Genomic DNA, 25041 nt, shown 5'->3' on the forward strand with positions numbered 1-25041 from the left:
TAGTCCCACTGCACAGGTCTCCCCACCACTGAGGTTTATACATGTGAGACTTCTAGGAGGTTCGAGTTTCCAGAAGTGGAGAGGGGACTAAAAAGGGGCAGGGCTTCACAGTGTTACCTGCCTCTGCCTAAACTATGACTCAACCCCAGAACCAATTTAAGATCCCTTTGAAAGGACACATACCTTGCATCAAGTAATCCTTTGAAACTTCCACATTGAAAAGTCAGTTTTTAACCAAAATCTAAATCCTGGAGTTCAAACCCTAGTCACTGAGGCCATCTTTACTACCTCGGGGGCGATGTGCCCATTTGCCATTTCTGTGGCTGTCCCATGGGCCAGTCTGCTCTGTTCAATCCCTACTGGTCTCTTGCCTGAGTCCTCAGGATCTTCTGAACTGCCCTGGAGACCAAGCACCAGGCAAATACCCCTAAGCAGACTTCCACTTAAGACCAATGGAGTGCACAGCTTTAGCTTCTTGAAGGCCAAGTATGGCTGCAGTTCAGCATCTGCCCGATACTCATCTTCCACCTCTCAGTTTCCTAGGTGAAGACAGTATTAGCTGTGAGCTTCCATGCTGGTGTTACACACAGCAACACAATAGTGGTAGTGCCAAGGACCACCTTCCAGCTGTCATTCAGCTCTACAGGCCTTCCTTCCCTTCAAGACAAAAATGTTGCAGTCATGTCCTTGGAGGCATAAGGCAGCAATTAGCCACCCAGCTGGAAAACAAAGCAGCATGTAGAACATGAAGGGAGTGGTAACAAATGTGGCAGCCCACAGAAACAGGCTTCCCAGGCAGCCTGTGTCGCGCACAAAAGAATATTTTGCATTTAAAAGCTATCAAGCCTTTCCTGACGACGCTTCCATCTGTAAACACGTGCAACAGGCACAGGTATAAAGAGAACTGATGAGATGCAGGCAGTGCCACCTGCCACAAAAGGTTCTTGGTCACAGCCTCAGGAGCAAAATCACGCACCCTCTGACAGGACAAGGACCCCAACTGGAAGCCAATGGCCAGAGCCAAGGGGCCAGATCCTTGTGCCAAGGAAGGGCCCATAGGAGTGATGTGATGCCAGCCCTCTTTGGACACTTTTGGCTTCCACCAGGGGTCTCTACCCCTTCCACAAGAAGGGAAGCTGGCTCCCTCCCCACATGTCTCCAATGGTGTGCCACAAGCTAACAGGCAGACCAGGCCTCAGTAGCAGGACCCAACAGATGCACACACACGTGGCTGATTCAGGTCCACTTTATCACAATATTCATATAACAAGCAGTAATACCCAGAGTTTTCCCCACCTAGGAAACAAAACAGCTTTAAAAATAAAGGTATAAAATTTTCAAGGTTGCAAGAAACCCTTCACCTACTAACCAGTGGCAACTGTGTAAGGAGCCTCAGGGAGGCTGGGGGATCACCATCAGTGGGACAGGCAGTAGGTGACCAGACTGCACCTCCTTTCCAGTCTTGAACTCATTCCTCAAAGGGGGGCTCACCCGGGGACAGTTGTGAGCTGTGGTGACAGAGGCATGCAAAACCTCCCGGGGCAGATCCACGGAGACAGCCCCGTCGCCATGCCCATGAGACCCTGTGAGAGGTAGTGAGGTGGTTGCAAAGCTCTGCTGTGAGTGAAGACTGGAGTGTGACCTGTGCCACGTCCCAGCCTGTCTGCACACCTTCCCCAAGGAGACAGAGTTGTTGGGCAGCCCCAGGACAGCTGCTGGGACTCCCCTCCTGCACAGTGGAGATGGCCTCACGGCCCACGGCCCTGCTATCTGCTGAGCTCTCCAGCTCCATGGTGGTCCTCGCCACTGGTGTTGGCCGTATGGTGCCCACTTCTCATCTGGGACAAATGACCATGCTGCTCATCCCTGCCAACTGTGGGGAGTGGCTTCCAAGTCCTGTTCACAGGCATGGCTCTCCCTGGTGAGGAGGCAAGGACGGGGACAGGGCGCTGCTCCAGCTCTATGCTGCCCTGGCACCTAGAAGATGGTGTGTTTCCACTCCCCAGCCGCAGCAGTGCTTGCTCCCTCCACCTCACTTGTTCAGGGGCCTTCTGTGGGATAATGGGTTCCAGGAGGCCAAATAAAGGGCCACAGCTGGGGTCTGAATGAGCAATGGATGTCCTGTTGTCCCTGTCTTTCACCAAGTCATCACAGGTAATGGCTGTCTTCCTTGCTGATTTTGCCACTCGCGTATCTGGCAAGGCTGAAGGTGGCCAGTGTGCTCCTCCCATCTGGGTTTTGGCCTTCCCACCCCTCACACCACTGCACTGAGGGACTGGTGGCTTCTACCCTGGCTGCCAGTCTTTGGAAAGTCTAGACCCCCTACCTCCCCTGTCCAGGGACCACACTTCACCAGAAAGCTGACAGCAGCTGGTACTGTCCTTCCAGGCACCTTCAGAGAGAGCCAGGCTCCCACCTCTGTCCAAGTCCAACCAGCAAGCTGCCTGGAGCCATATCGGGACCACAACCACCACTTTGGTTTTCTTCCCACTGGCAACAGAAGCCTAAACAGTCCAGCTCAGGCAAATGTTGGGTCATGCCAGTCCCTCCCCTCCCTGTACCCTGAGTCACAGGTCTTGGTCACAGTGGCTGGGACCAACCTCAGATTTTGTATAAAAAGCTGGGGACATAGTCAAACCTGAGCATGGGGCGGCTGGTCCCGGGAGACTCCTGCATGTAGTGCAGCTTCAGCAGCTCAGCCAGGTACTGGACCACCCTGATATCTTCATTCACCAGACCCAGATTCAGCTTTAGGAAGCTCGCTTGGCGACTGGCAAGCAGTTCCTCTGCCTCCTTATCATGGGGAGGCAGGTGCAGGTGGTGGCAAAAGGTGTAGAGGAAGGCCTTGGAGCAGAGCTGGGTGAGCATGCTCTGGACGTGCAGATAGTAGGTGCTGCCCCGCTTGATCTGAGTGCGGTGGTCAGCCAGGCGGGGCACGAGAGTGCCTCTGTAGAGGGGACAGCGCAGGGTTTTGTTGTCCAGGTCCAGGATGCTCGTGTAGCGGCTATAGCGGCCCAGGGCATGGAGGGTGCTGGCATTGGCAGGGGAGGCCACTCTGAAAGAGACAGGGCAAGGTCAGGAGGGAGGGCAAAGGCTAAGAAGACAGAGGCAGAAGACCAGGGGCCAGCTCCCACCCAGCCAGCATGTACTGGCTCTTTCTGGAGGGCGAATCTGATCATTATGATCTTTGAAGGGCTCCTCACCACCCTCACGACCAAATTCAAATGCCTTGGCTTGGCTCAAAGGCCCTCTGGATTCCTCGGAAGTCTCATCTATTACTCCCCTGAATGGACTCTCTGGCGCCATGCCAAGCTTCCAGTGGGGCCTCAAAATTCCCAACCTGTTGCTTGGCCTGGAATACCCGTCTCTCCCTTTTGTACTTGGCTCACACCAATGTAAACTTCATTCAGCCTTCCCTGTCCCCCTCTTCTGCCTGCGTGCTGTGGCCGTGGTCAAGCTCCTTCACCTCTCCGAGCCTCACCTGTAGATGGTGACAACAGTTCTGCTATTATGCTCCCGCTGGGGCCTCTGCGGGGACCGAACTGTGCTCAGTACAGAGCTAGCCCTCGGTACGTGCTGCCACCACCATCACCACTACTTCCAGCCTAGCACTGGCCAGTGTGGTGACTGCTCTTTGTTTACTCATTTCTCCTAGTGGACAAGGAGCTTCAAGATCCTAGAGACCCAGGACTGCTTCTGGTTTGTTCTCACACCCCCGCTGCCCAGCCCATCAGAGGCAGGAAGTGTCTGTTCCGTGAGGGAAGCTGCTCCTTACAACCCTCCTCTAGAGCAGTCTTCCCAGAGAAGCAGGGTTACCCTAGAGGGCCTGGCAAATGGCTGGCTGACTAGCGGCGCTACAGACATACCTCTGACATTCAGGGCTTGTGTTAGACATAGGTACTGTGTAAAAAGGACTGACAGTCACTTGGGATCAAGGTAAGCTCACGGTATCTTTTCCTTCCTGCATTTTGTTCTCTCCTTGTGTATTTAACAATCATTTATTGAGCATCTATTATGTACCTGTCACTGGCCTGGGAGCTGAGACTGTAATGAAGAATGACCTGGAAATCTTGTCCTGTATGAGCTCGGTTTGACAGGGAAGAAAAGACATGCACACAAGTACAGTGAGGTGAAGGGAGACATGGTCTTGGTTCCCACAGGAGAGGCCCGTGGTTGGGAAGATGTGTGTGTGGGGGGGTGGTCATGAAGGAGTGGCCTCAGAGTTGTGTCTTCCTTGGAAACCGCAGAAGGCATGGCAACCTATGACAACAGCCAGGTCATAGAGATGGGACAACTGAGACTCCCCACAGTCCATGTGTCCTGATCCCTAAGGAGACAGCAGGCTGTGGACCAACCACACACAGCCCACGGGCGAGGAGGAATCGGCGTCTGTGGGCAGCTAACAGCTAAGCAAGTTCATGAGGGCAGTGAGAGGTCTGCGAGAGGGACTCCCTAACCTGCGCTACCGTGGGCCCCTGTGCCTCAATGGTCCCACCTCCAGGAGGCTTCTCCCTCACACTCGTCTGCTCCTGAGGCACCCTCGGCTCCCCGCACACCTCCCAGAGTCAGCAGGGCCAGCCCCTCTCCCCAGGCTCTGCCGCAGCAGCACGCCAGGCTCACCACCCATCTTCCTGCCCCTTCACATCTGCTGGGACACCCAGTCATGGGCCCAGCCCCTGTGCTGCAGCTCTGACACTCCCACAGCAGCACTTTCTAACTCTTTTGGAAGATGCTGGCTACTCCTAACTCTTCCTCCATTTCTGTTTCTCACAAAGCTCCTCCTCAGCAGGTCAGATGATGTGGGAGAGGCAAGCCCCAGGCCTCTGTCTCTCATCTGCACAGCACCCGCGACTGAGCGCCTCACACCTCACCTTCCACCCGTGTCTTGGACTGCTGCAGCCCATCCCAATGCCAGGGAGGACAACCTCTGTACCAATAAGGACATCTAAGCCCAAGTAGGGCCAGGGCTTGTCCAAGGTTACCAGCTAGTAAGCGGCCAAGCCAGGACTCAACCCAGGGCCTCTGACCCACACTGGCACTTTCTCCCACCAGAACTGAACCCTGTTCTTCACACAGTCTGGGGCTTGTTACTGCTGCTTAGGAAACAATACAGTCATCCTTGGTATTGATCTGAAATGATGGGAGAGCAACCTGGTGGTTTATCCCTCTCTCACACCCACCAGTGGCTGAGCCATCTGACAAGCATTTCCAGGCCTACGTTAGTAGAAAAAAATCAAGGACCCGTGAGACTGGCGGTTTAAGGTCACAGTTCTTAAAAACAGTTCATCAGCAGAGCTGTTTGTAGGTGGAGTCAAAGGCCCTGAGGGCAGAGCGACACTCTTGGGTCCCCGTTCTGAGTCCAGACTAACCCAACACGTAGGACCAGCCCCTCTACAGCTCAACACTCCATGGACAGGAAGGTCACAACCCCACAAAGGCACCTCTCCTACTCCTCGCATTTTAAAGCTGATCCTCAGATGAGCCTCAGTCTGCCTCCCTGTGTCAGTGCCAGTTCTGCCTGCTGGAGGGACCTGCCATCTGTCCCTGTCTCTGAGCACTTCTCAGGGCCAGGTGCTGTGCCAACCAGCTCTGGAAGGTGGGTGCTGTGTCCCCCTTCATGGAGGCATCCAACATGGCGTGAAGGCATGAAGGTGAGGAGACGGCTAGTTCAAATGCACCCAGTGAGTGCTGGCAGCACCGGGGCCTGACCCAGACCCCCGCTGTTCCCTCTGCAGGCACCACGGCCCTCCCCACACCTTCCATCTCATGATACTCCGACAGCATGTCCACTGCTCACCTCCCCCAGGGTTTCTGTGGGTGAGCTGTAGCCAATCCTGTTCCCATTCCACTTCTGGCCCCTCAGCTGACCACCCAGTGATCCAGCCCTGAGACATAGGCCTTCCAACCCCTGCTTGCCACACCTCATGCCTGCATAGGACACTGGAGGCAGATGCTTCCAATGGCCAACATCTGCACACTCAGAAGGTTTGAGGAGAGTTTAGTGGAAGAAGTGGTCAACTTTCCCACTTGGGAGTCTGTGCAAAGATTGCAACCATCCCTTCTGATGGGCCTCTGGCTTTTATGGAGGGATGCTCCCTGAAGTCTGGCTGGCGAGAGCCACACTGAGCCCCTGTCACCCTGGTCTGCCTTCCTCACACAGTCTGCTGGTTTCAGAGGAGTGCTCACACTGACTAGGCACCGGTTAGATGCTGTGGGCCCTCTGACATTGGCTGTCACAAGGTAGGTCTCAGCACTTCTATCTGCAGATGAGGAAACAGCCTCAGAGAAGTCAAGCTGACAGCATGGTGACTTGCTCACCTGTCATGGGATGCACCACACTGGCTCACCTTAAAATTCTGGAACTGGGTAGTGTCTGGCACTTAGCAGCCCTCAATAAATATTTGGCAAATGATCATTCAGTGATCCAGCTCTCTTACATTCTCTTAGAGAGGCAGAGTGACTTCCCAGGTGCCCACTGTGAATGAGCCAGTGGTTGGGCTGGCCCCAGAACTCAGACCTCCTCTTCCCCTCCAGGGGCCAGACAAACTGCACACATGCCAGTTACCCCCTGCCCCCACTAATCAATCATAGCCAGTCTTTTCTACTCAGCCCAGCCTGATCCTCAGAACCCTTCTCACCAAAGCCCTCCAGTCAGCTATCCAGCAGAACGAAGCTGGCAGCCTCTGCTATTCCAGCGCATTCTACAGAGGGAAATTCAGGGAAAGCCTCTGGATAGGGCAAGCCCCTCCTGGATAAGTCTGATCCTGGATAAGCCGTCTTACGTTGACAGATTGAGGAGGTACCCCTACTTGTACCTCTCAGATTCTCCACCTTTTGAGGGAAAAAACAAAGTCAAACATCAAGAGTTGGGGAGAGGGGAGATGTGTGTGTACAAGGGATACTGACCCATCATTTCACAAAACAGAAGCAAAAACAATCCAGAAAAGCCTTCCCTTCTGGGGACAGACTAGTTAAACCTGAGAGCAGAAGCGGGTGGCACGCGTACAGAAGAGGGTCCTGAGAGGAAGGATGGGGCCTGCAAGGTGGCCCAGTGCAGTCACTTCACACGCTTCAGAGCCACAGTGGGGAGCAAGGACTGCAAGGTCTGCTGTGATGCCCAGCTGTCTCCAGGCACTCCGTCCCAGCCTCACCTCAGCACTCCTGCCATGCCCGGCCCTACTGTGCTTCCTGCTTGGTGGCTGGCCACCTCACCCCCTGCCACTCAGGCCAAAGCCCCAAGACCTTCTCTGGACACTCCTCCCTGCCTCCCAAGGTGTCAATTACTCCCCTTGTTTTCTTAGAACACAGAAAGCACCCCAGTATTAGTACTCTTATCTCTCTCAATGGCAAGGCTCTAGTAACCTGTCTGTCACCTCTACTGGGCTATCAACTTTTCCAGAGCACTGGCCTTGCTCTGGTACCTTCAGGTGGTACAACTGCCAACACGGCCTGGAGTGGATGCTAAACAAGTGACTGACCCCAGGCAAACACAAGGAGACTCGAGAGATGGTGACCTCACTGACGTTGGGACCCATGTAAAGAGAAAGTCAGAAAATGAGAACAGACGGTTGCTGGCTACAGTGTGGAAGAAATTCCTTTTGCCATTTCTATGTGGTATGGGAAGTACAGACTGCCTGCGTCTGTCAGAAAGGACTCTGATGATCACCTAGCTCAGTAACTTTGTTTTACAAATGAGCATAGCAGGGTGCAGAGAAGAAAAACGACTTGCCTAGAGTCACAAAATGAGGAAAGTGAACACAGGGCCTCACTGAGGGAGAGTCTCTCCAGCCAGATTTGTTAAGCAGTGTTTGGAAAAGCAAAAGAATCTACTGACACATAAGCCAGTGATACAGGGAAATGAAACAGAGCATTCAAACTGAGGGAGAAGGGACTGGCTCTAGCACTTCCTCATTAAGTCAGGCTTCCAGAGCAAACAGCACAGTGGAGTGAAAGCCCCTGGAGCCCCCTGATGGCACAGCCCCCATCACCATCACAGCCTTTTCTCAGGAGCAGCTTTCTGCTCAGTCACTTACACCACCGTGTGAATTTGAGAGCCGGCAAGGATGTGAGATCATGAAGTCCAGTCATTCCCAAATCTCACTGTACACCAGATAAAATCCATGTTTTACCCCAGACCAAGTGAATCAGAATCTCTGGGGATGGGGCCCAGGAATCCATGATTTTAAACATTCTCCCAAATAATTCTTTTTTGTTTGTTTGGTGAGTGGCTGGTAGGGGAATCCAAACCCTTTGATCTTGGTGTTATAACACCAACGCTCTAACCAATTGAGCCAACTGGCCAGTTGTTCTCTCAAATAATTCTGAAACAGCAAGGGGACAGAGGTGTCGGCAACCACTGAGGAACTGCAACCATGTCACATGACACATAAGGAAATGTAAGCCAGAGAAGGGGAATGATTTGCCAAAAGTAACACAGCGAGTTGGTGTTGGGCCCCATCTAGAAGCCATCCCTCCTGATTCTGAGTCCACCACACCAACCTGCCTCATCTCTAACTGGCCAGGGCCCTTCCCCACCACCTGGATTCAGTTACCTCTGCAGGCCAATAAGCTTCCACTTCTGAAAATCCATAATGTGCAAAGGTGAGGAGACCCAGTGCTTCACAGGTTTGGCATAGCGGCCATAATTGGGGACAAAAATGGACAGTGCTGTTACAAGCTTCCTGACTATGGCCTCATCTTCCCCCAGGACCACAAGCGTCCTCCCACTGAGCAGGGAATAGATGGCTGGGTGAGCAAAGGGGTACTGGCGGATGAATTTTAAGGCGTTCTGGCCAGCCCTTTTTTTATGCCTCTCAGAAGACAGGCTGGCAGAATGAGCAGAGGAGAGGGCCCTGTCCGAGCTGGTGGAGGCAATGCTGCTCATGTAGCTGGTGCTGTCTGAGTAGTTGTCCAGGCTGGTCTTACTGACATCCCGGCTAGCCAGCAGGTGGCTTGGGTCCAGCTCATAAGCGGGGAACCCTTCACAACTGTTGTCTCGGGAAGAAGGGTTGGTGTTTTCCACTGCAAAGTCCACATGGAATTCCTGGTCCTGCCTATAGCGCTGTGGGGGAATGCTCACCACACTGTCCTCGGTGTGGGCTGGAGTAGACAGTGGCACCAACTGACCGTCACTCTCCTTCCCAATACAGCAGGAGGAGTCTATTTGTGATGGGGTGTCTTCCAAGCTGCCCTCCTCAGCCTCACCCAGCTCCGGCGGGCTGATGCTTGCCCGGAAGTGGATGGCTCCCTCATTATCATCTGCATATGATTCTTCTTCATTAATGGCACTTGGGTAGCTGGCCTTAAAGTCATCAGGGATGAGGGCCTCAGAGGGGCAGGTGCTGAGGACTTCAATACTGTCCTCGCTGATGGTCCTGTGGCTGACAGCTTTGCTACGGACCACCTGGGGGCTCAATGGTACCGTGAGACTGGACTGGCTGTCAGACTTAGACAGCACGGACGTGGACTTCTCTGTGCCCAAAACCTCGATGCTCTCACCACTGCTGATACTACCTTTCATGTCCATATCCAAATAGTCCAAGTTTTCCTGGGGGTCAAAACTGCCTGATTCTGTCACCTCCACTTCCTTGTACTCCTCATCTCCAAGTTCCTGCTCCATCTTGATCAGCACAGACTCTACACTGGACTTGTAAGAACCAACACTAATTAACACTTTAGGAATGGGGCATTCTTCCAGAGACCTGGAAGGTGGTCTGTCTTGACTGGGCTTAGAGGGTATACTCTCTTGTTTCTCCACCACCCTGTCATCCACTTCCACAAAGTCTTCAAAGAGGAAGTTTGTTATGTGCTGTTGCTTTAAAAGTGCTCTGTCAATGTGACTGGTCAGGAGGTAGCACAGGTCTCCTCTGAACATGTGCTCAATGTGGCTGAGCTGAGCCAAGGTCTGGGTGAAATATTCAGTGTCACAGAGCTCCTCCAAAGTCTTCAATTTCTTGTCAAAACACTTGGTGGGCTTTGCTTTGATGAGTTTTGGGGTGTAGGCTGGTCTGCGGGTGTAAAGGTCTGTGTCAGCAGGCTCATCAGGGTTAGAGGTAGTGGATGCCTGGTTGACCTGATCCCGGGAGTGCTCCATCTCACCAGAACACAAATCAGACCCCTTCAACTTCCGATGAGGGTATGAGCGGATCTGCTTCAGCAGGTCTTGATGTTCAATGATGGACTTCTCCACGCTGGCCAGTTCATTGGCTTTCTCAATTGCCTGAGATGAGTAAAAGCCTCTGTCGTTGGCTTTCTTCTGGATCTCTGTTTCTGTGTGCAGCACTGTCCTGGTGTAATCCAGGTCTTTCAGTTTTTTCTCAAGTTCCCCAGCAAATGCCTTCCTGTTGCCTGTCTTCAAGCACTCAGAAGCTTTGGAAAATTCAGCCGAAAGTTCCTGGAACTGCTGCATGATTTTATGCTGGTCTGCTGAGATATAAGCCATGCAAAAGGGTCTCACGAAACCACGGGCCTCCAGGTCGTACAGAGTAAGGTGGTGCACATATGCAAAGGCTCCCTCCTTGGAATCGCCCAGTACCACCTTGGAGTCCTCCACAAAGTTCAACTTGGGGTAGGCAGAACCAGGAGGATGACCCACGAAGGAAGCCTGGTAATCCACAGACATGATCCGCAGGGAGAAGTAATTGAGATCAAAAGTGCCAAAAACCTTGGTGTCATTGGGGATGGTCAGCAAGGGTTGGGGTCCCACCTGCTCAGAGAACTCGGAAATAAGAATGAAGTCCCTCGAGAACTTGGCCCCGGAAAGTTTGGACCACGGGTTGGCTCCCTGGGTGGCGAACGGGAAGAGTGGCACCGAGTACTCCTCGGGCAGGGCCGGCTCATTGTAAGGCTCTTCCTCGTAGTCGTCCTCTTTGGTGAAGGCCACCACGTCAGGGGCGCTGATCATATTTCCAGATGTATGGGGAGGACATTGAGAGGAAGTGGTAAAGAAAGAGGGGATAATCAACGCGGAGAAGCCGGTCCTCTGGGGAAGAACATGAAGTCCTTGCGGCCTGCTTCGTGCCCCCAGGTGTCCTAGGCTGCTTCTCCCAAACCCGATGACTCGAACTCCTGCAGCCTCCTTAGAGATGGAGCTACCCCGGAGCCCTCATGAACTCCAAGGCCGCAGACCCAGAAGACCCGTGAGGCTGGTGGCCGCCCTCCTCCTCCTCTTCCTCCGGCGAGCGCGGCCGGCGCAAAGTACCTGCAGCGAGGTCACCGGCACTACCCTGAACCCGCAGCTACAGCAACAACGCCTCCCTGAACTGGTGCCTAACGCGGAGCTTCGGGCCGCCGCAGGAGTCAGCCCAGCCTTGCCGCCCCCACGGCCCGAGGGCAGAAACCGTCGCGGCCCCTTGGACGCCACAAGCCAGAGCCAGCTACCGCGGCACCGCCATCTTGGCATCACATGACTAGCGCGATCGCGCCGCGTGACCCGGAAGCGTCCGCGCACACTTCCGAGCAAGGGAGAAGACCATGAGAGCGCGCCTTGGGCGGGACTGTGCAGCGGGCCCCGCCGAGGACGAGTCCGATTAACCAACCACTGTCGTGAAGCGACAGAGGGGCATGGTTGGAGCGCGGGGCAGTCTGGGAGTTGTGATTCGCGGTCGCTGTGGGGCGCGCTCCTGGCGGAAGTGGCCGGAGAGGCGGGCGGAAGTGGAACGCCGAGAGCGGGTTCGGTGCAGAGGCGGCGGCAGCCGGGAGAAGGCGCAGTGGCCGCGGCTCCGAAGGCCCGCGGGCTGGTGGGGAGGTGACTTGAGCGCAGGCGGCTCCCGGAGGCTCTCTTCCCTCACGGAGGGCGCCGGGCGGGCCTCACCTCTGGCTCCCTCAGCATGCGCGGGCTCCCGGGGGGCGGCTGCGGGCGCGGGGCCTAGGGATGATCTTCACGGTCGCCCGCTGCGCGCTCCGGTGGCTGCCACGGCCTGGCGGCCGTACCTTGTCCCGCGCCGCCATGGAGGTGGCCTTTCGAGGCGTGCGGAAAGTCCTCTGTGTGGCCGAGAAGAACGACGCGGCCAAGGGGATCGCGGACCTGCTGTCCAACGGTCGTCTGAGGCGGGTAAGGAAGCGCCTTTCCGATCGGCTGCGCTCATTGAGGGAGGCCCACGGAGCGGCACAGCGTGGTGGGTGCCCGGAGTCGAGATAAAGACAGTTTCTCCCGCTTCTGAGGCGTCACTGCCTCTCGGCCGGACCATGGCAGTAGCTTCCCGTCTGCCCTCCCGGGCCCCAGGCTCCCCTCGGAATGATGGGCATTTTCAAGTGTAGTTAAGACCTTTCTTTCATTTGCTAGAAATCCTTTTTTCTTCCTTGCCCACTGCAGCGTTCCCAAACTTGTCTGAGCCTCGGAACTGCCTGGTATACTCTGTGAGTCTTGGGTGAGACTGGGGAAGTCCTGTATGTTCACATATTTTCTTGATTCTGAAATTCAGTTGGGAACCAACTGACCATACTCCTTAAACTTAGTGTTAAAGCCCACCCCGTCCTGTGCCACATCCCCTGCATTCTGCAGCCTCTGTGACTTTCCAGTCTTTAAGTGCACACTGACGGGGAAAGACTATAAGATTTGGGGATTAGAGGTAAAGTAAGCCCTGTTCCTACTTCTGCAAACTGATTCCGAAATACACACACTGGAGGCACAAAGGAGAAAGGAAGATGAGAAAAGGCTTCATAAAGGAGGTGACACGGGGACCTTAAGATCTGTCCAAGAAACTCTCAAATAACAAAAGTAGGTCCTGAAATAGTTTGCTGGAGAACATTTCTAAAAGCATGGAGCAGAAGTTCTCTGCTTCCCACCCCCCCACGATCCCAGGGTCCCTAGACTGGGACTGAAAATCTGGGGGATAGTCTGAGTGGAGCCAAGGTTGTGTGGGCGCTGAGAGCCTCACCTCTTTCCAGTGCCTAAAATCCTGGTGACCAGTCTTAAAGATTGCCAACTTCTAGGGATCTGGGCCTTTTGAGAATGGCCTCTCTGTACCTAGTTAAATTCTTCACCCTTCAGGACTCTGCTTAAATGTCTCTTCAAGGAAACTTTCTCTCACATCCATTCCCCCCGTCCCCGACTAGTTCAGGGACCCTCAGTGATATGCTATCATGGCACTCTATTCTACTTGGAAGGCATTTAGGAGTTACAGTTCAATAATGCAATGCTCAGATTTTTTTTTTTTTTCTGTCACCACCCCTCCTTGGACTCTAAGCTCCAAAGGCAGAGACTATATTTTGTCAATTGCTATATCTTAAAGCCTATTATAGTGTCTGAAATACAGGAGAATTTCAATAAATATTTGTTGGATGAATGTGTAAGCTGAGTCTTGAAAATTTTACCAGGAAGTGGAAACTAAAAAACAACCCAATAGCCTGACACAACTTGACATGTTCAAATTCAAAAACAATGAGAAGTTAGTAGTATGGTATAGTGGGAGGAGGAGCCAGTGAGTTAAGCAAGAGGTCAGAAGAGTATTAGAGAGCCAAGGAGGTGGTTGAGTGTGGTAAAATATACATAAAAGTTACCATTTTAACCATTTTGAAGTTTACAATTCAGAGGCATTTAGTACATTCACAATATTATGCATCCATCACCACTATCTAGTCCCAGAAGATTTTTACCACCCCAAAGGGAAACCCCATATCCATTAAGCAGTCACTCTCCCTTACCCCCTTCTCCCAGGCCCTGGCAACCACTAGTCTGCTTTCTGTCCCCATGGATTTGCCTATTCTGGACATTTCCTATAAGTGGAACCATACAATACTTGGCCTTTTGTGTCAGGCTTCTTTCACTTAGCATAATGTTTTTGAAGTCCATCCATGTAGCTTAATATTAGTACTTCATTCCTTTTTATGGCTGAATAACATTCCATTATATGGATACATCACAATTTGTTTCTCCATCCATCAATTGATGGACATTTGGGTTTTTTCCACTTTTTGGCTCTTGTGAATAGAACTGCTATAAACATTCATTCATTTTTGTTTGAATACCTGTTTTCAGTTCTTTTTGGTAGATTCCTAAGAGTAGAAGTGCTGGGACAAATAACTCAGTGTAACTTTTTGAGGAACCACCAAACTTTTCTACAGTGGCTGAAACGTTTTACTTTCCCACCAGCAGTGTTCAAATTTCTCCACATCCTGAACAACACTTGTTATTTTCCTTATTGTTGTTGTTTTGGGCACTGGCTGGTAAGGAGATCGAGACCTGTGACCTTGGTGTTATAAGGCTGCTCTCTAACCAACTGAGCTAACTGGCCAACCCTTTTTTAAAAATTGTCATTCTAGAGCGTGTGAAGTGGTATCTCATTGTGGTTTTGATTTGCGATTTCCTAATGACTAATGGCATTGAGCATCTTCTGTATTCTTGTTGGCTATTTGTTTATCTTTGGAGAAATGTTGGTTATGCTTCTGGTGTCGTATTCAAGAAATCATTACTAAATCTAAGGTCAGAAAGATTTCCCCATTTGTTTTCTTCTAAGAGTTTCATGGTTTTAGCTCTTACATTTAGGTCTTAGGTTCATTTTGAGTTCACTTTTCTATATGGTGTGAGGTAAGGATCCAATTTTTACATGTGGATATCCAGTTGTCCCAGCACTGTTCATTGAAAAGACTGTCCTTTGGATGCCCATTGGATGGACTTGGCATCTTTGTCAAAAATCAGTTGGCCATGGATGTTTGAGTTTATTTCTGGACTGTCAATTATATTTCTTTGTTCCATATGTCTGTCTTTATGCCAACACAGCACTGTTTTGATTACTCTACCTTTGTAGTAAGTTTTAAAATTGGGAAATGTGAGTCGTCCAACGTTGTTCTTCTTTTCCAAGATTGTCTTGGCTATGCTGGGCCCCTTGCAATTCCTAATGAATTGTAGGATCAGCTTTTCCATTTCCGCAAAAAAGGCCATAGGGATTTTGATAAGGATTGCAGATCAAGTGTAGGTCACTTTTGGAAAGTATTGCCACCTTAACAATAATAAATCGCCCAATAAGTGGACACAGATTGTCCTTCCATTTATTTAGGCCTTCTTTAATTTCTTTCAGCAGTGTGTTGTAATTTTCAGTGTGTGAGTCTTGTACCTCCTTGGTAAAATTTATTCTTAAATATTTTATTATTTTAGATGTGATTGTAAGTGGATAAGGGGCATAAAGAATAAGTATGATTTGTAACAATGAATATACTAATAAAAAATAAAAATAATCATTTTCCTCTTAAAATTTGCTATTATACCTCAAAGAGTGCCTCAATCAACGTTCCACACAGAAATTTTTTCTTTTTGAGGCTGAGGAAGAATCTTCTGATACTGGTCCTTCTTGCCCTTGAATGTTTCCCCAGTTCCCAGTCAGCCTTTCTCTTGCCTTCTGTTTACTGTTGGTGTGAAACACACAGCACAACTGCTTGTAATGCCTTGGTGGAAGAAGGTGGGATCTATTCAGAGGGTCTTGTTCTTCCATGGTTGCACTTGAAGAAGTGTTTTGAAGACTGGATTCCAGTTATGGCTGGGGCTCACAGTGTCTTTGGATTTCAGAGCCAGAAGGAACTTCAGAGATAACTTTATTCAGGAATAAATTGAGGGTCAGGAAAAGTGAATGACTTACCCGTGATCACTAGTTTATTGGTGCAGTTGTAGAGCTAGGAAGTAGCAGAAATATGTGGGGAGGAAGGAGAAAATCGTCGAGACTTATGTCCTAATTCTTTCTGTGCCATTAATTTGTCATGTGCCTCAGACAAGACCATTCTCATCTATAAAAAGATGTTATGTAAGCTAATCTCAAGGTTACCTTTGAGCATTCAAACTCTATGGGTTCTGTCAAGTACGTACTTGGTAGCTATGTTTTGAGGGGCCACTTAATAAATGGTCTTACTAATTTAGCCTAGTTTTCTTGTGTTTTTGTTTTTGGTTTTTGGTGGCTGGCCGGTACAGGGATCAAACCCTGGACCTCAGTGTTGTCAGCACTATGCTCTAACCAACTGAGCTAAATGGCCAGCCCTAGCCTAGTTTTTATCTATCGGAAATACTATTATATTTTTAATATTCTTACTTATCAGGGTTTTGCTTGATCTTTTTGTTGAGGAGTCATTTGTTTTTTAATGTAATTTATATATGTTTTAAATTTATTTCTGTTTTGTTTTATAGAGAGAAGGACTTTCTAAATTCAACAAGATCTATGAATTTGACTATCATCTGTATGGCCAGGTAGGTGCTCAAATTAATTTCCATCATAAAGCTGAAGTGTGCTTTCAGATGCATGTGCCATTTTGGTATACATTCGTTGGGTTTTTAGCTTTAGCTAAAAAGAGCAGCTGTTTACTATAAATCCTTCCTGAATTGCTTGTACTTAGTATTAAGAAGAATGTCATCCTGGTCATATGTAGAATATGTTACTCTGTTGAGAATAACTATTGTTATGAACTAAAGGTCCCTTGTTACAGGTGATCATTTTATAATTTACAAAGGAAACTCTTTTTAATAAAATGTGGTCCCATCTCACCTCTTTAATAACAAGAAAGATGCTAATACACAATAGTTTGAGGAAATTTTAAATGATACAAAAGGCGTCGTGGTACTACAGTTAGAATGTTGACTGTATTATGGAAGTACCCCCTTATCTTCGGTTTCAATTAACCACTGTCAACTATGGTCTGAAAATATTATATGGAAAGCAGATGATCGTCCTTCTGAGTATTGTCAGAAGGTTAGTACTAGCCTAACGCTGCATCACAATGCCTGCGCCATTCCCCTTGCTGCCTCTCATTATGTAGGCCCTGCATCATCAGCACAAGAAGGTGAGTGCAGTATAAGAGATGTTGAGAGAGACACACTGCATTCCCATCACTTTTACTGCAGTATCTTTTATAATTGTTCTATTTTATTATCAGTAATTGTTAATCTCTTACTGTGCCTAATTTGTCAATTAAACTTTATCATAGGTGTATACGTAGGTATAGGAAAAAAACATAGTTCTCTGTATATAGGGTTCGATACTATCCGTGGTTTCAGGAATCCACTTGGGGTCTTGGAACATATCCCCTGCAGATAAGGGGAGCTACTGTACTATGGCTTTTGGCTTTGAAGAGCTATATTTGTGTTTTTTTCTTCCCAATTTTTTTTCTTTAAGTTCTTCCCTTTTATTTGAATGATTTGGCACAATATAACTGCAAAATACTAACTTGAATTTTGTTATTATTCAGAATGTTACCATGATAATGACTTCGGTTTCTGGACATTTGCTGGCTCATGATTTCCAGATGCAGTTTCGAAAATGGTCAGTACAATTCCTGGGGGAAGGACTTGCTGATTATTACAGTAAGTCGTGAAATAGTACAGGAATTTTGAGGCTTGTTGATCTTACCCTGTAATTTATAATATTGAGATGACCTAGGATTATCTGGTTCTTTGTGAATTTTTATCATGTCTTTAGAATAAACACCCTATTATTGGTGTTCCCCTAAAATAGCCAGACCTTTTTCGTGTAGTCATTGCACTGCATTTATACTACTGCAGATATGCATGAAAGGGTTCCAAAATGTCTTATTAGCAGCTCCTTTTAACTTCTTCGGGAAGGGGATGGTGCATTGTGTAAAGGGTCACAGCCTTGGTTTTAATCCTCTGGGACTTTTTCTGTTGGGGATCCACCCATGAGCCTGCTGGAGCAGTTCATTCTTATTAGAATAGAGGGCTCTCCATCATGCGCTGAGGTGGGACTCTGTGTTTTCATTCTTTTTTAGGCAGAGCTGCAACCCCCTTGTCCTCTTTGAAGCAGAAATCGAAAAGTACTGCCCAGAGAATTTTGTGGACATCAAGGTAGGTTTTGGAAGACATATGGCACTGAAATGGGGACAACCATAAATAGTCAAACTGAGTAATTTCTGTATTTTTAATGCATTGAAATTTAGAAGTAAGGTTTTCCATCAAGCTTAATATTGTGATTAAAAGATCATTCCCACCCATTGTATAAATGAGGGTTAGGGGTCAAGTGACTGAAGTAAAGCCTTTTTTGTGAATAGTAGTTGTTTAAGGAAATCCTGGGAATAAGCATTGTTAAATTATTAATTCTAGTCTGCATCCCACCCTTAGTTAGACTGAAGAGGCAACAAAGTGTAGATGGTTGTTTGACAGTAAATTGTCAGTTTTCAAGCAGTCAGAGCACCTATAGGTTGTTTACTGCTTACTAGGAAGCTTCTTTAATGACTAACTTGTTAAATCAGTAAATATCTGAAGATGCATATTGCTTAGAAATATGGCATTAAATACTAAAAGAAATGGGTAAAACAATTGAAAAGGGTCCCAGGCAGTGTGACTAGAGATTTCTGTTATAACTTCTATAAAACTGTGTTTATTAACACTATGTACTGTTTTGATTTAAAAAAAGAAAAGAAAAGAAAAATCAGAAGGGCAATACTTTAAAAATCCTATGAAAACAATCTAATTATCTTTTAGATTTTAGATAAATTTAGATATTTAGATAAATTATATAGAATTTAGATTAGATATTTAAAGAAACCTTTAAATATCTAATGTATTTTATAATATATTGATAGCTTCTACCTGTTTTCAACCGATAAGAGTCTAAAAAGGGAAAAATGGAGTTTGAAGTTAAAATATACTCGTCTTAAAACATCTATTATTTTTTTTTTTTGTCTTTTTCCATGTCCGGCAATGGATCGCAACCCTCGGTGTTGCCCCCGTACCGGACCGGGGACCGGCAACGGGATCGCAACCCTCGGCATCGCTCCCGCGCCTCGCTCAGCCAGTGAGCGGGAACCGGTCTGTATGTGGGATCCGAACCCTCGGGCGGGAGCGCCGCCGCGCTTCCCAAGTGGCGCATTACAGCAGTGCGCCACCGGGCCAGCCCAGGATTTAATTTTTTTTTAACCAGAATGTATCCGAACCACTAGAGTTGTAAGTATGTGTGAAAGCTGAGTTTTAGGTTCCATCATATCGGTGATGAAGTTGTATTAAACCCTCAGTCTCCTGGAAACTCATGGGTCTGAGCTTTATGGGTCTGAAGCTTTATGGGTCTGGAGGATTGTGCTAGTGACCTCACCATCATTAGTGCTGGTAAAAGCAGTTTTGTCTTATCTTTTCTCCCTCATCTAGTTGGCACAGTGCAAGAACAGCATTAATCCCACTCAGGTCTCTCTAGTGTAAAGGTGTCAAGTAATTGCTCTTTGATTCTGCTCTCACTGCTCTTTCCCTACCATGAACTTTAGAAAACTCTGGAACGAGAGACCCGGCAGTGCCAGGCTCTGGTGATCTGGACTGACTGTGATAGAGAAGGGGAAAACATTGGGTTTGAGATTATCCATGTGTGCAGGGCTGGTAAGTGTTGCCACTGCTGAGTTTCTTTACCTTGGGGCCCCATACATAGAGCGTTCTTCTGTATATTCATATACGTACAGGTGGGCCATGGCTGAGTTCTTCCACACATGCTCTCCCTCCCAAGTCTCACCAGCTGTGGGTCCTGGAGCAAGTCACTGAACCCCCGAGAACCTAGACTTCCTTATCTGTAACATCAGGCCTGTCCGACATGTTTCCTGGGGCTGCCTGTGGATTAAATGAGTTGAGTGGTGTAGACCATTTAGCTCAAGGCTTGTTCCTTATTAGGTACCAGGAGAACACTACCTTCTTGAGAACAGGGACTTTATATTCTGTTTTTAAAAGTTGTATATTGAATATATGCAAAAGAATGTATATACCATAAGTAAAGTACAAAGAATAATTCTAAAATGTTCTATTCTTTTTTATCTCCCATATTCTTTGTACAGTGCCTGATGATTAATAAATAATTGTTGAGATGAATTTGAATGGCTGTAACAGGGTTAACGGTTTCAGGTAACTTAGAGGAAGGAATGAATGGGCCATTCTCTGGTTGAGAAGGTGGGGTTTTGTGTTGGAAGCTGTGTAACTCCTGGGAATTTAAGTGCATTAACTTTCAAGGACAGTTTATATGTCTCGTATTCTTTCCTGAAGGAGCATGAAATTCCCCCACAGGGCCCTCTAATTGACAGCGTTTTTCTTTTCCATAAAAGCATGAGAGAGCAAGACAGATTAAAGTCTCAAAAGGCTCATCAAGAAAAGTTTAGTTCATAGCTGAAATTTCCTCCACCATTATTTCTGACAATACTCAGTTTAAAGATGTTTCCCTCTTAGACATTGTATGTTATTAATTTAACCTGATAGGTAAATGGATGCCTCACAGTTTCTTGAACTGACTTGCCTTTATTTTAAGATGGTTTAAGAGAAGTGAGTCCTTTATGATGAGAGGACAGTGTGATGTGACTTTGACCTTAGTCACTCCTTGTGTTCTGTAGTGAAGCCCAGTCTGCAGGTGTTGAGAGCCCGTTTCTCTGAGATCACATCGCGTGCCGTCAGGATGGCCTGTGAAAACCTGGCTGAGCCTGATCAGAGAGTAAGCGATGCTGTGGATGTGCGGCAGGAGCTGGACCTGAGGATTGGTGAGGAGCTAGGTGGACATTTCCTATGGCCCCCGTGGTACACTGATGTTGGGTTATGGAAACACACATGAGGCTCCTGTGTGGATGTGTGTATCCGGCTTTGACCTCATCATTTGTCAGTTCTCCTTTCTTCCAACCTCACTTTCCAGGCGCTGCCTTCACTAGGTTCCAGACCTTGCGGCTTCAGAGGATTTTTCCCGAGGTGCTGGCGGAGCAGCTCATCAGCTATGGCAGCTGCCAGTTCCCTACACTGGGGTTTGTGGTGGAGAGGTTTAAAGCCATTCAGGCTTTTGTGCCAGAAATTTTCCACAGAATTAAAGGTAAGGCAGGTGGCAGGTTTGCCCAGGAATAACAAGGGGGATCATGGAGTGTTAATAGCACTAATTATAAATGTGTGATGATTTTTTTTAGTGTTGCTGCCCTTTACCTTGCCCCATTGCAATATTCAGAATTCACTTAAAGTCTTCTTTGTTGTCCAGAAATGCTTTCCTTTTTCATATTCCTTTAAATTTCACTATAATATACCATTTTCTGTCTGTCATAGCATGGGGCTTCTGTGAGACACAGCCTTTTTGTTTATCTCTTCCCGATATAGTAACTCATGACCACAAAGATGGTACGGTAGATTTCAACTGGAAAAGGCATCGTCTCTTTAACCACACGGCTTGTCTTGTCCTCTATCAGTTGTGTATGGAGGTAAGAAGTCCTTTGAAATCTTTATCATCTCAGAAACGTTCTGCACGCCCTCCAAGACACTCTCTCTCTGTTGGTAGAAGTGACCCTGTCCATTCTCCCACTGAACTGTATTAGTTTTGTTTGCACCTCAGAGCATCACTTTTTGGGGACCAGTGACACTAGAACTTCATGAAAACAGCACTAAAAATGTGAAAGGGAAGGATCTGCAAAGCTTTTAGATAAAACCAGTAATTTTGAGAAATGTATAGTTGAAGTCTGTCCCTGAGGCATATTCTGTCTCCAGAGATTAGGAAGGATCAGCTAGATCAGTCTAGACCATAGACTCCTGGAGCTGGGAGGGAGTTTGGGCAGCATCTGCTCCAACCCTCTCTTCCATTGGTCACATGAGAAAATCTGGAGAGATGAAAATCACAAACAAATGGATAAGTTCATTTCGTATAGTGATAAATGTCTGGAAGAAAATAAAGCCGGGTAAAGGAATAGAGAATGACCTGAGGGGCATGGAGGGGACTGTTCTAAATGTGGTCATGAAAGGCTCTTCTGAGGGTTGACATTTGAATGGAGGCAGGAGTGATTAGGACACCGCCAGGGGAGGACCTGGGGGAAGTATGTGTCATAGAGAGAGCAGCACCTGCAGAGGGCCCCAACCAGCTCAGGCCACAGGCAGTGAGTGGCAGAGGTGGGACACTGCCTTCCTGTTTCCTGACTCTCAGACTGATGGTTCACTTTGTGATGCCACTTCCCATCAGTCAGTGCATCATTGCCTGATTTAACTTAGGGGCTGCACACGGGGGTGCCTGAGGAACATTCATAGGTCTCTAGGTTTGGTAATTCGTGGTGTGCTTCTTGGCTATAGCCTGCTGGCAGATTTATTATTAATTTGGTAAGGGAGTGATAACTATTAAGCACCTGCGGTGTGCCAGGCACACTGTTACGTGTTATTTTGTTTAATCCTAATAATGGCCTGTGAGGGTGGTGATACCATCTCCATTTTATAGAAGAGAAAGCTGGAGAAAGGGAAGTAACTTGCTCACAGACACACCAGAGCTCTTAAGTGGCAGAGCACACATTGGAGCCCGCTGTATTCTTGCTCCTCTACAGACCACACTGATCCAGGGAGACAGCCCGTCTGTCCACCACTCCACCCTGTGACCCTGCACATTTGTTAATAGAAAGACCTGCCCTGCTTCTCCACCAGGATGTGGTGCAAGAATCAATGGCATGTGGTGTACTTTGAGCTCCTTGGAAAGAGCACCTAGTCCCTAGTCTATTGGGAAGGAGAAATTCAAATTTTGATATACAGATATCCTTACTAGCAAATTATTTAAGCTGAGTTTTTTGTTCATTTACACAGTCTTAAAAATGTGAAGTTGGTTTTTTTTTTTTTTTCCTTTTTGTCTTTTTTCATGACTGGCAATGGATCGCAGCCCTCAGTGTCGCGCCCATACCGGACCAGGACCGGCCACGGGATCGCAACCCTCGGTGTTGCTCCTGCCCCTCACTCAGCCAGTGAGCGGCCGGTCTGTATGTGGGATCCGAACCCTCGGCGGGAGTGCCACCGCGCTTCCCAAGCGGCGCACTATAGCAGTGCGCCATCGGGCCGGCCCGTGAAGTTGGTTTTAAGATTGAAATTCTCCAGCTTGTATTGTGTAATTTCTATTTCTTTTTGTTTTTTTTTTTTAAAGATGACCGGTAAGGGGATCTTAACCCTTGACTTGGTGTTGTCAGCACCACGCTCAGCCAGTGAGCGAACCGGCCATCCCTATATGGGATCCGAACCCGTGGCCTTGGTGTTATCAGCACCGCACTCTACCGAGTGAGCCACAGGCCGGCCCTGTAATTTCTATTTCTAATGCTGTCTTAACCTGAATTTAAAAAAAAAAAATAGTAATACTGTACATGTGTGGGTAGGCAGCTGTACCCAGGAGATGCAGACTGTTGATTTCATAGGCTCCGGAGGAGACACCCTAAGGCTTACGAAAGTGCCCTTCAAAATCTTGGTTTGAGTGAAAAGGGGGTGATGGCATTCACCACACTGTTGGCTGCAAGCGATCTTCAGTGTGGCAGTGTCTTGGGCTGTAGCTGTGGCCTCAGCTGTCAGTCAGGGTAATCTGGAATGGTGAGCAGGGGCAGTCCACAGCAAGGCGGGAGATGATGCACCAACACTTTAATGTGGTCCTTGCTTTCCTGGCTTTCTAGGATCCCATGGCAACTGTGATGGAGGTCAGGTCTAAGCCAAAGAGCAAGTGGAGGCCTCAAGCTTTGGACACTGTGGTATGTTCCAGGTGACCTATTTCAAGCACTGAGGATCAGTTACTTCCTGTTGTTGGGTCTGGGGTTCTACTGATGGACTGTGGAAGGAAATGTTGCCTGTCACAGAGCCACACAGCAGAGCGCTTGGAAAAGACATGGCTCACTTGACCTCTTCATGCTGTTTTTTTAAGTTAGCAAATGCAGTATAACTGCATAATGTGAGGTTTGGGAAACAAAAACAGGAAGACAAACGACCAGTAATCTCACCATCCTTACATAATCACCGATATAATTCTGTTATCTTCTCTTCCTATTTTTTTTCATATACATATTTTTACAGCATCATAATTGGAGTAACTTTTTTTTCTACCCAAGCAATTTTTCATGTTGCTGCCTAATCTGTGTAAACATAATTTTAAATATCTGCTATATGAACTTACCTTAAAACAGGGCTTCTCAAATTTTTTGATCCCGCGAAGAGCCACCCCCATGGGACACAATTCTGAAAAAAAAAAAAAATCCCATTAGGGATGCACCTCCCCAGCCACTACTTAGCAGGAAAATGCAGGGTAGAGTTATAGTCAGAGTTAACTCTGGAGGTTGAACATGCAGGATGTGCAGCCTAAGAAACCTGTGGAGGCTGGTGGGCAGTGCCTTCTCTGTCTCCAGTAGCCACAATGTATTGTGTGTATGTGCTACATAATATGGTATTCCAAGGGAAAAGTTGTGGATTGATTTTATATATTAGGCACATTTGTTTTATTCCTTACTTGTTAAAATATGCTTTGACGTATAGTCAACAACATTGTTGAAGTTTCTTGTAGGGGAAAGAATAGCTGATTATCCCCCTGAGGACCTCAAAGATGGTTTTTATCATCCAGAGGAGTCTGCTGGGGCTTTGGTGGTGTTTCCAATGTGTGGATCTCAGATTACCTGTGTTAGAATCAGTGTGTTAGACTGCTTGTTAAAAAATGCTGATTCTGGCCTCTGTCCCCCTACTCTGTCAGATTTCCTAGTGGTCAGGGCCTAGAAATCTGCTGCCTTCCCTGGTGAGTCTAACTGCTGCATGTCAGAGTCTGAACACTGGGCTGGGATCTGGCTCTCCCTGGCTGGCCCAGAAATCTTTCTCGGGCACAGTCTTTCCTCTATATGAAAGCAGCAACTGGAGTAACAGGGGCCAGACCTGTCTGAAGATGAGTTGTGTAGTCGTGTGGTGCCCACCGACTCACCCACCATACCTAATGTGCCTGTCGACCCATTCAACAGGAGCTTGAAAAGCTGGCTTCTCGCAAGTTAAGAATAAATGCTAAAGAAACCATGAGGATTGCCGAAAAGCTCTATACTCAAGGGTAAATATTCTGGATTTGGGAGTAGAATTTGGTGCATCTTTATCAGGATAAAATGTTTTAGAAATAGAGCTTGTAGGGCCGAGCCCGTGGCGCACTCGGGAGAGTGCAGCACTGGGAGTGCAGCAGCGCTCCTGCCGCAGGTTCGGATCATATATAGGGATGGCTGGTGCACTCACTGGCTGAGCGCAGTGCAGCCGGTCTCAAAAAGGACAAAAGAAAAGAAATAGAGCTTGTGGGGTAACACAGACTGTCTAGATATCATCTGGGCTCTGAAATAGAAGGATTTTTGACATTGACGTTTCAGTAAGGA

General features: G+C 48.1%; 2 protein-coding genes across 3 annotated transcripts in view; one reads left to right on the forward strand and one right to left on the reverse strand.

Moving 5' to 3' along the window:
* Positions 1-2589: 2589 nt before the first annotated feature.
* On the reverse strand, positions 2590-11389 carry SMCR8 (Smith-Magenis syndrome chromosome region, candidate 8). Its single transcript, XM_008566212.1, has 2 exons — positions 8553-11389; positions 2590-3055 (listed from the first exon to the last, which is right to left on the reverse strand). Exons 1-2 carry the CDS (start codon positions 10901-10903, stop codon positions 2602-2604), a joined length of 2805 nt encoding a protein of 934 aa, XP_008564434.1. The 5' UTR covers positions 10904-11389; the 3' UTR covers positions 2590-2601.
* A 293-nt stretch (positions 11390-11682) lies between these two features.
* The window catches only part of TOP3A (topoisomerase (DNA) III alpha), a 30147-nt gene continuing 16788 nt past the window's right edge, over positions 11683-25041 (forward strand). The window contains exons 1-10 of one of the 2 annotated variants that reach the window (XM_008566213.1): positions 11683-12052; positions 16112-16171; positions 17167-17240; positions 17704-17779; positions 19189-19297; positions 20290-20433; positions 20583-20753; positions 21029-21129; positions 23329-23403; positions 24649-24731. In XM_008566213.1, the coding sequence (XP_008564435.1) occupies positions 11873-12052; positions 16112-16171; positions 17167-17240; positions 17704-17779; positions 19189-19297; positions 20290-20433; positions 20583-20753; positions 21029-21129; positions 23329-23403; positions 24649-24731 (1073 nt within the window). In that variant the 5' untranslated portion in view covers positions 11683-11872. Of the gene's footprint in view, positions 12053-16111; positions 16172-17166; positions 17241-17703; positions 17780-18842; positions 18878-19188; positions 19298-20289; positions 20434-20582; positions 20754-21028; positions 21130-23328; positions 23404-24648; positions 24732-25041 lie in introns of those variants that run through there. The other variant, XM_008566214.1, reaches the window with a different exon arrangement.

This window comes from Galeopterus variegatus, unplaced genomic scaffold, assembly GCF_000696425.1.
Source record: "Galeopterus variegatus unplaced genomic scaffold, G_variegatus-3.0.2 Scaffold229, whole genome shotgun sequence".
NCBI classification, from domain to species: domain Eukaryota; kingdom Metazoa; phylum Chordata; class Mammalia; order Dermoptera; family Cynocephalidae; genus Galeopterus; species Galeopterus variegatus.

Bases quoted from the DNA above. Each gene is read 5' to 3' on its own strand.
- SMCR8 (XM_008566212.1), bottom strand. From the start codon at position 10,903: ATGATCAGCGCCCCTGACGTGGTGGCCTTCACCAAAGAGGACGACTAC. The intron at 3,056-8,552 runs GTAACTGAATCC...TGTCTCTTTCAG, and splicing joins AAGCTTATTGGCCTGCAGAG to AGTGGCCTCCCCTGCCAATG.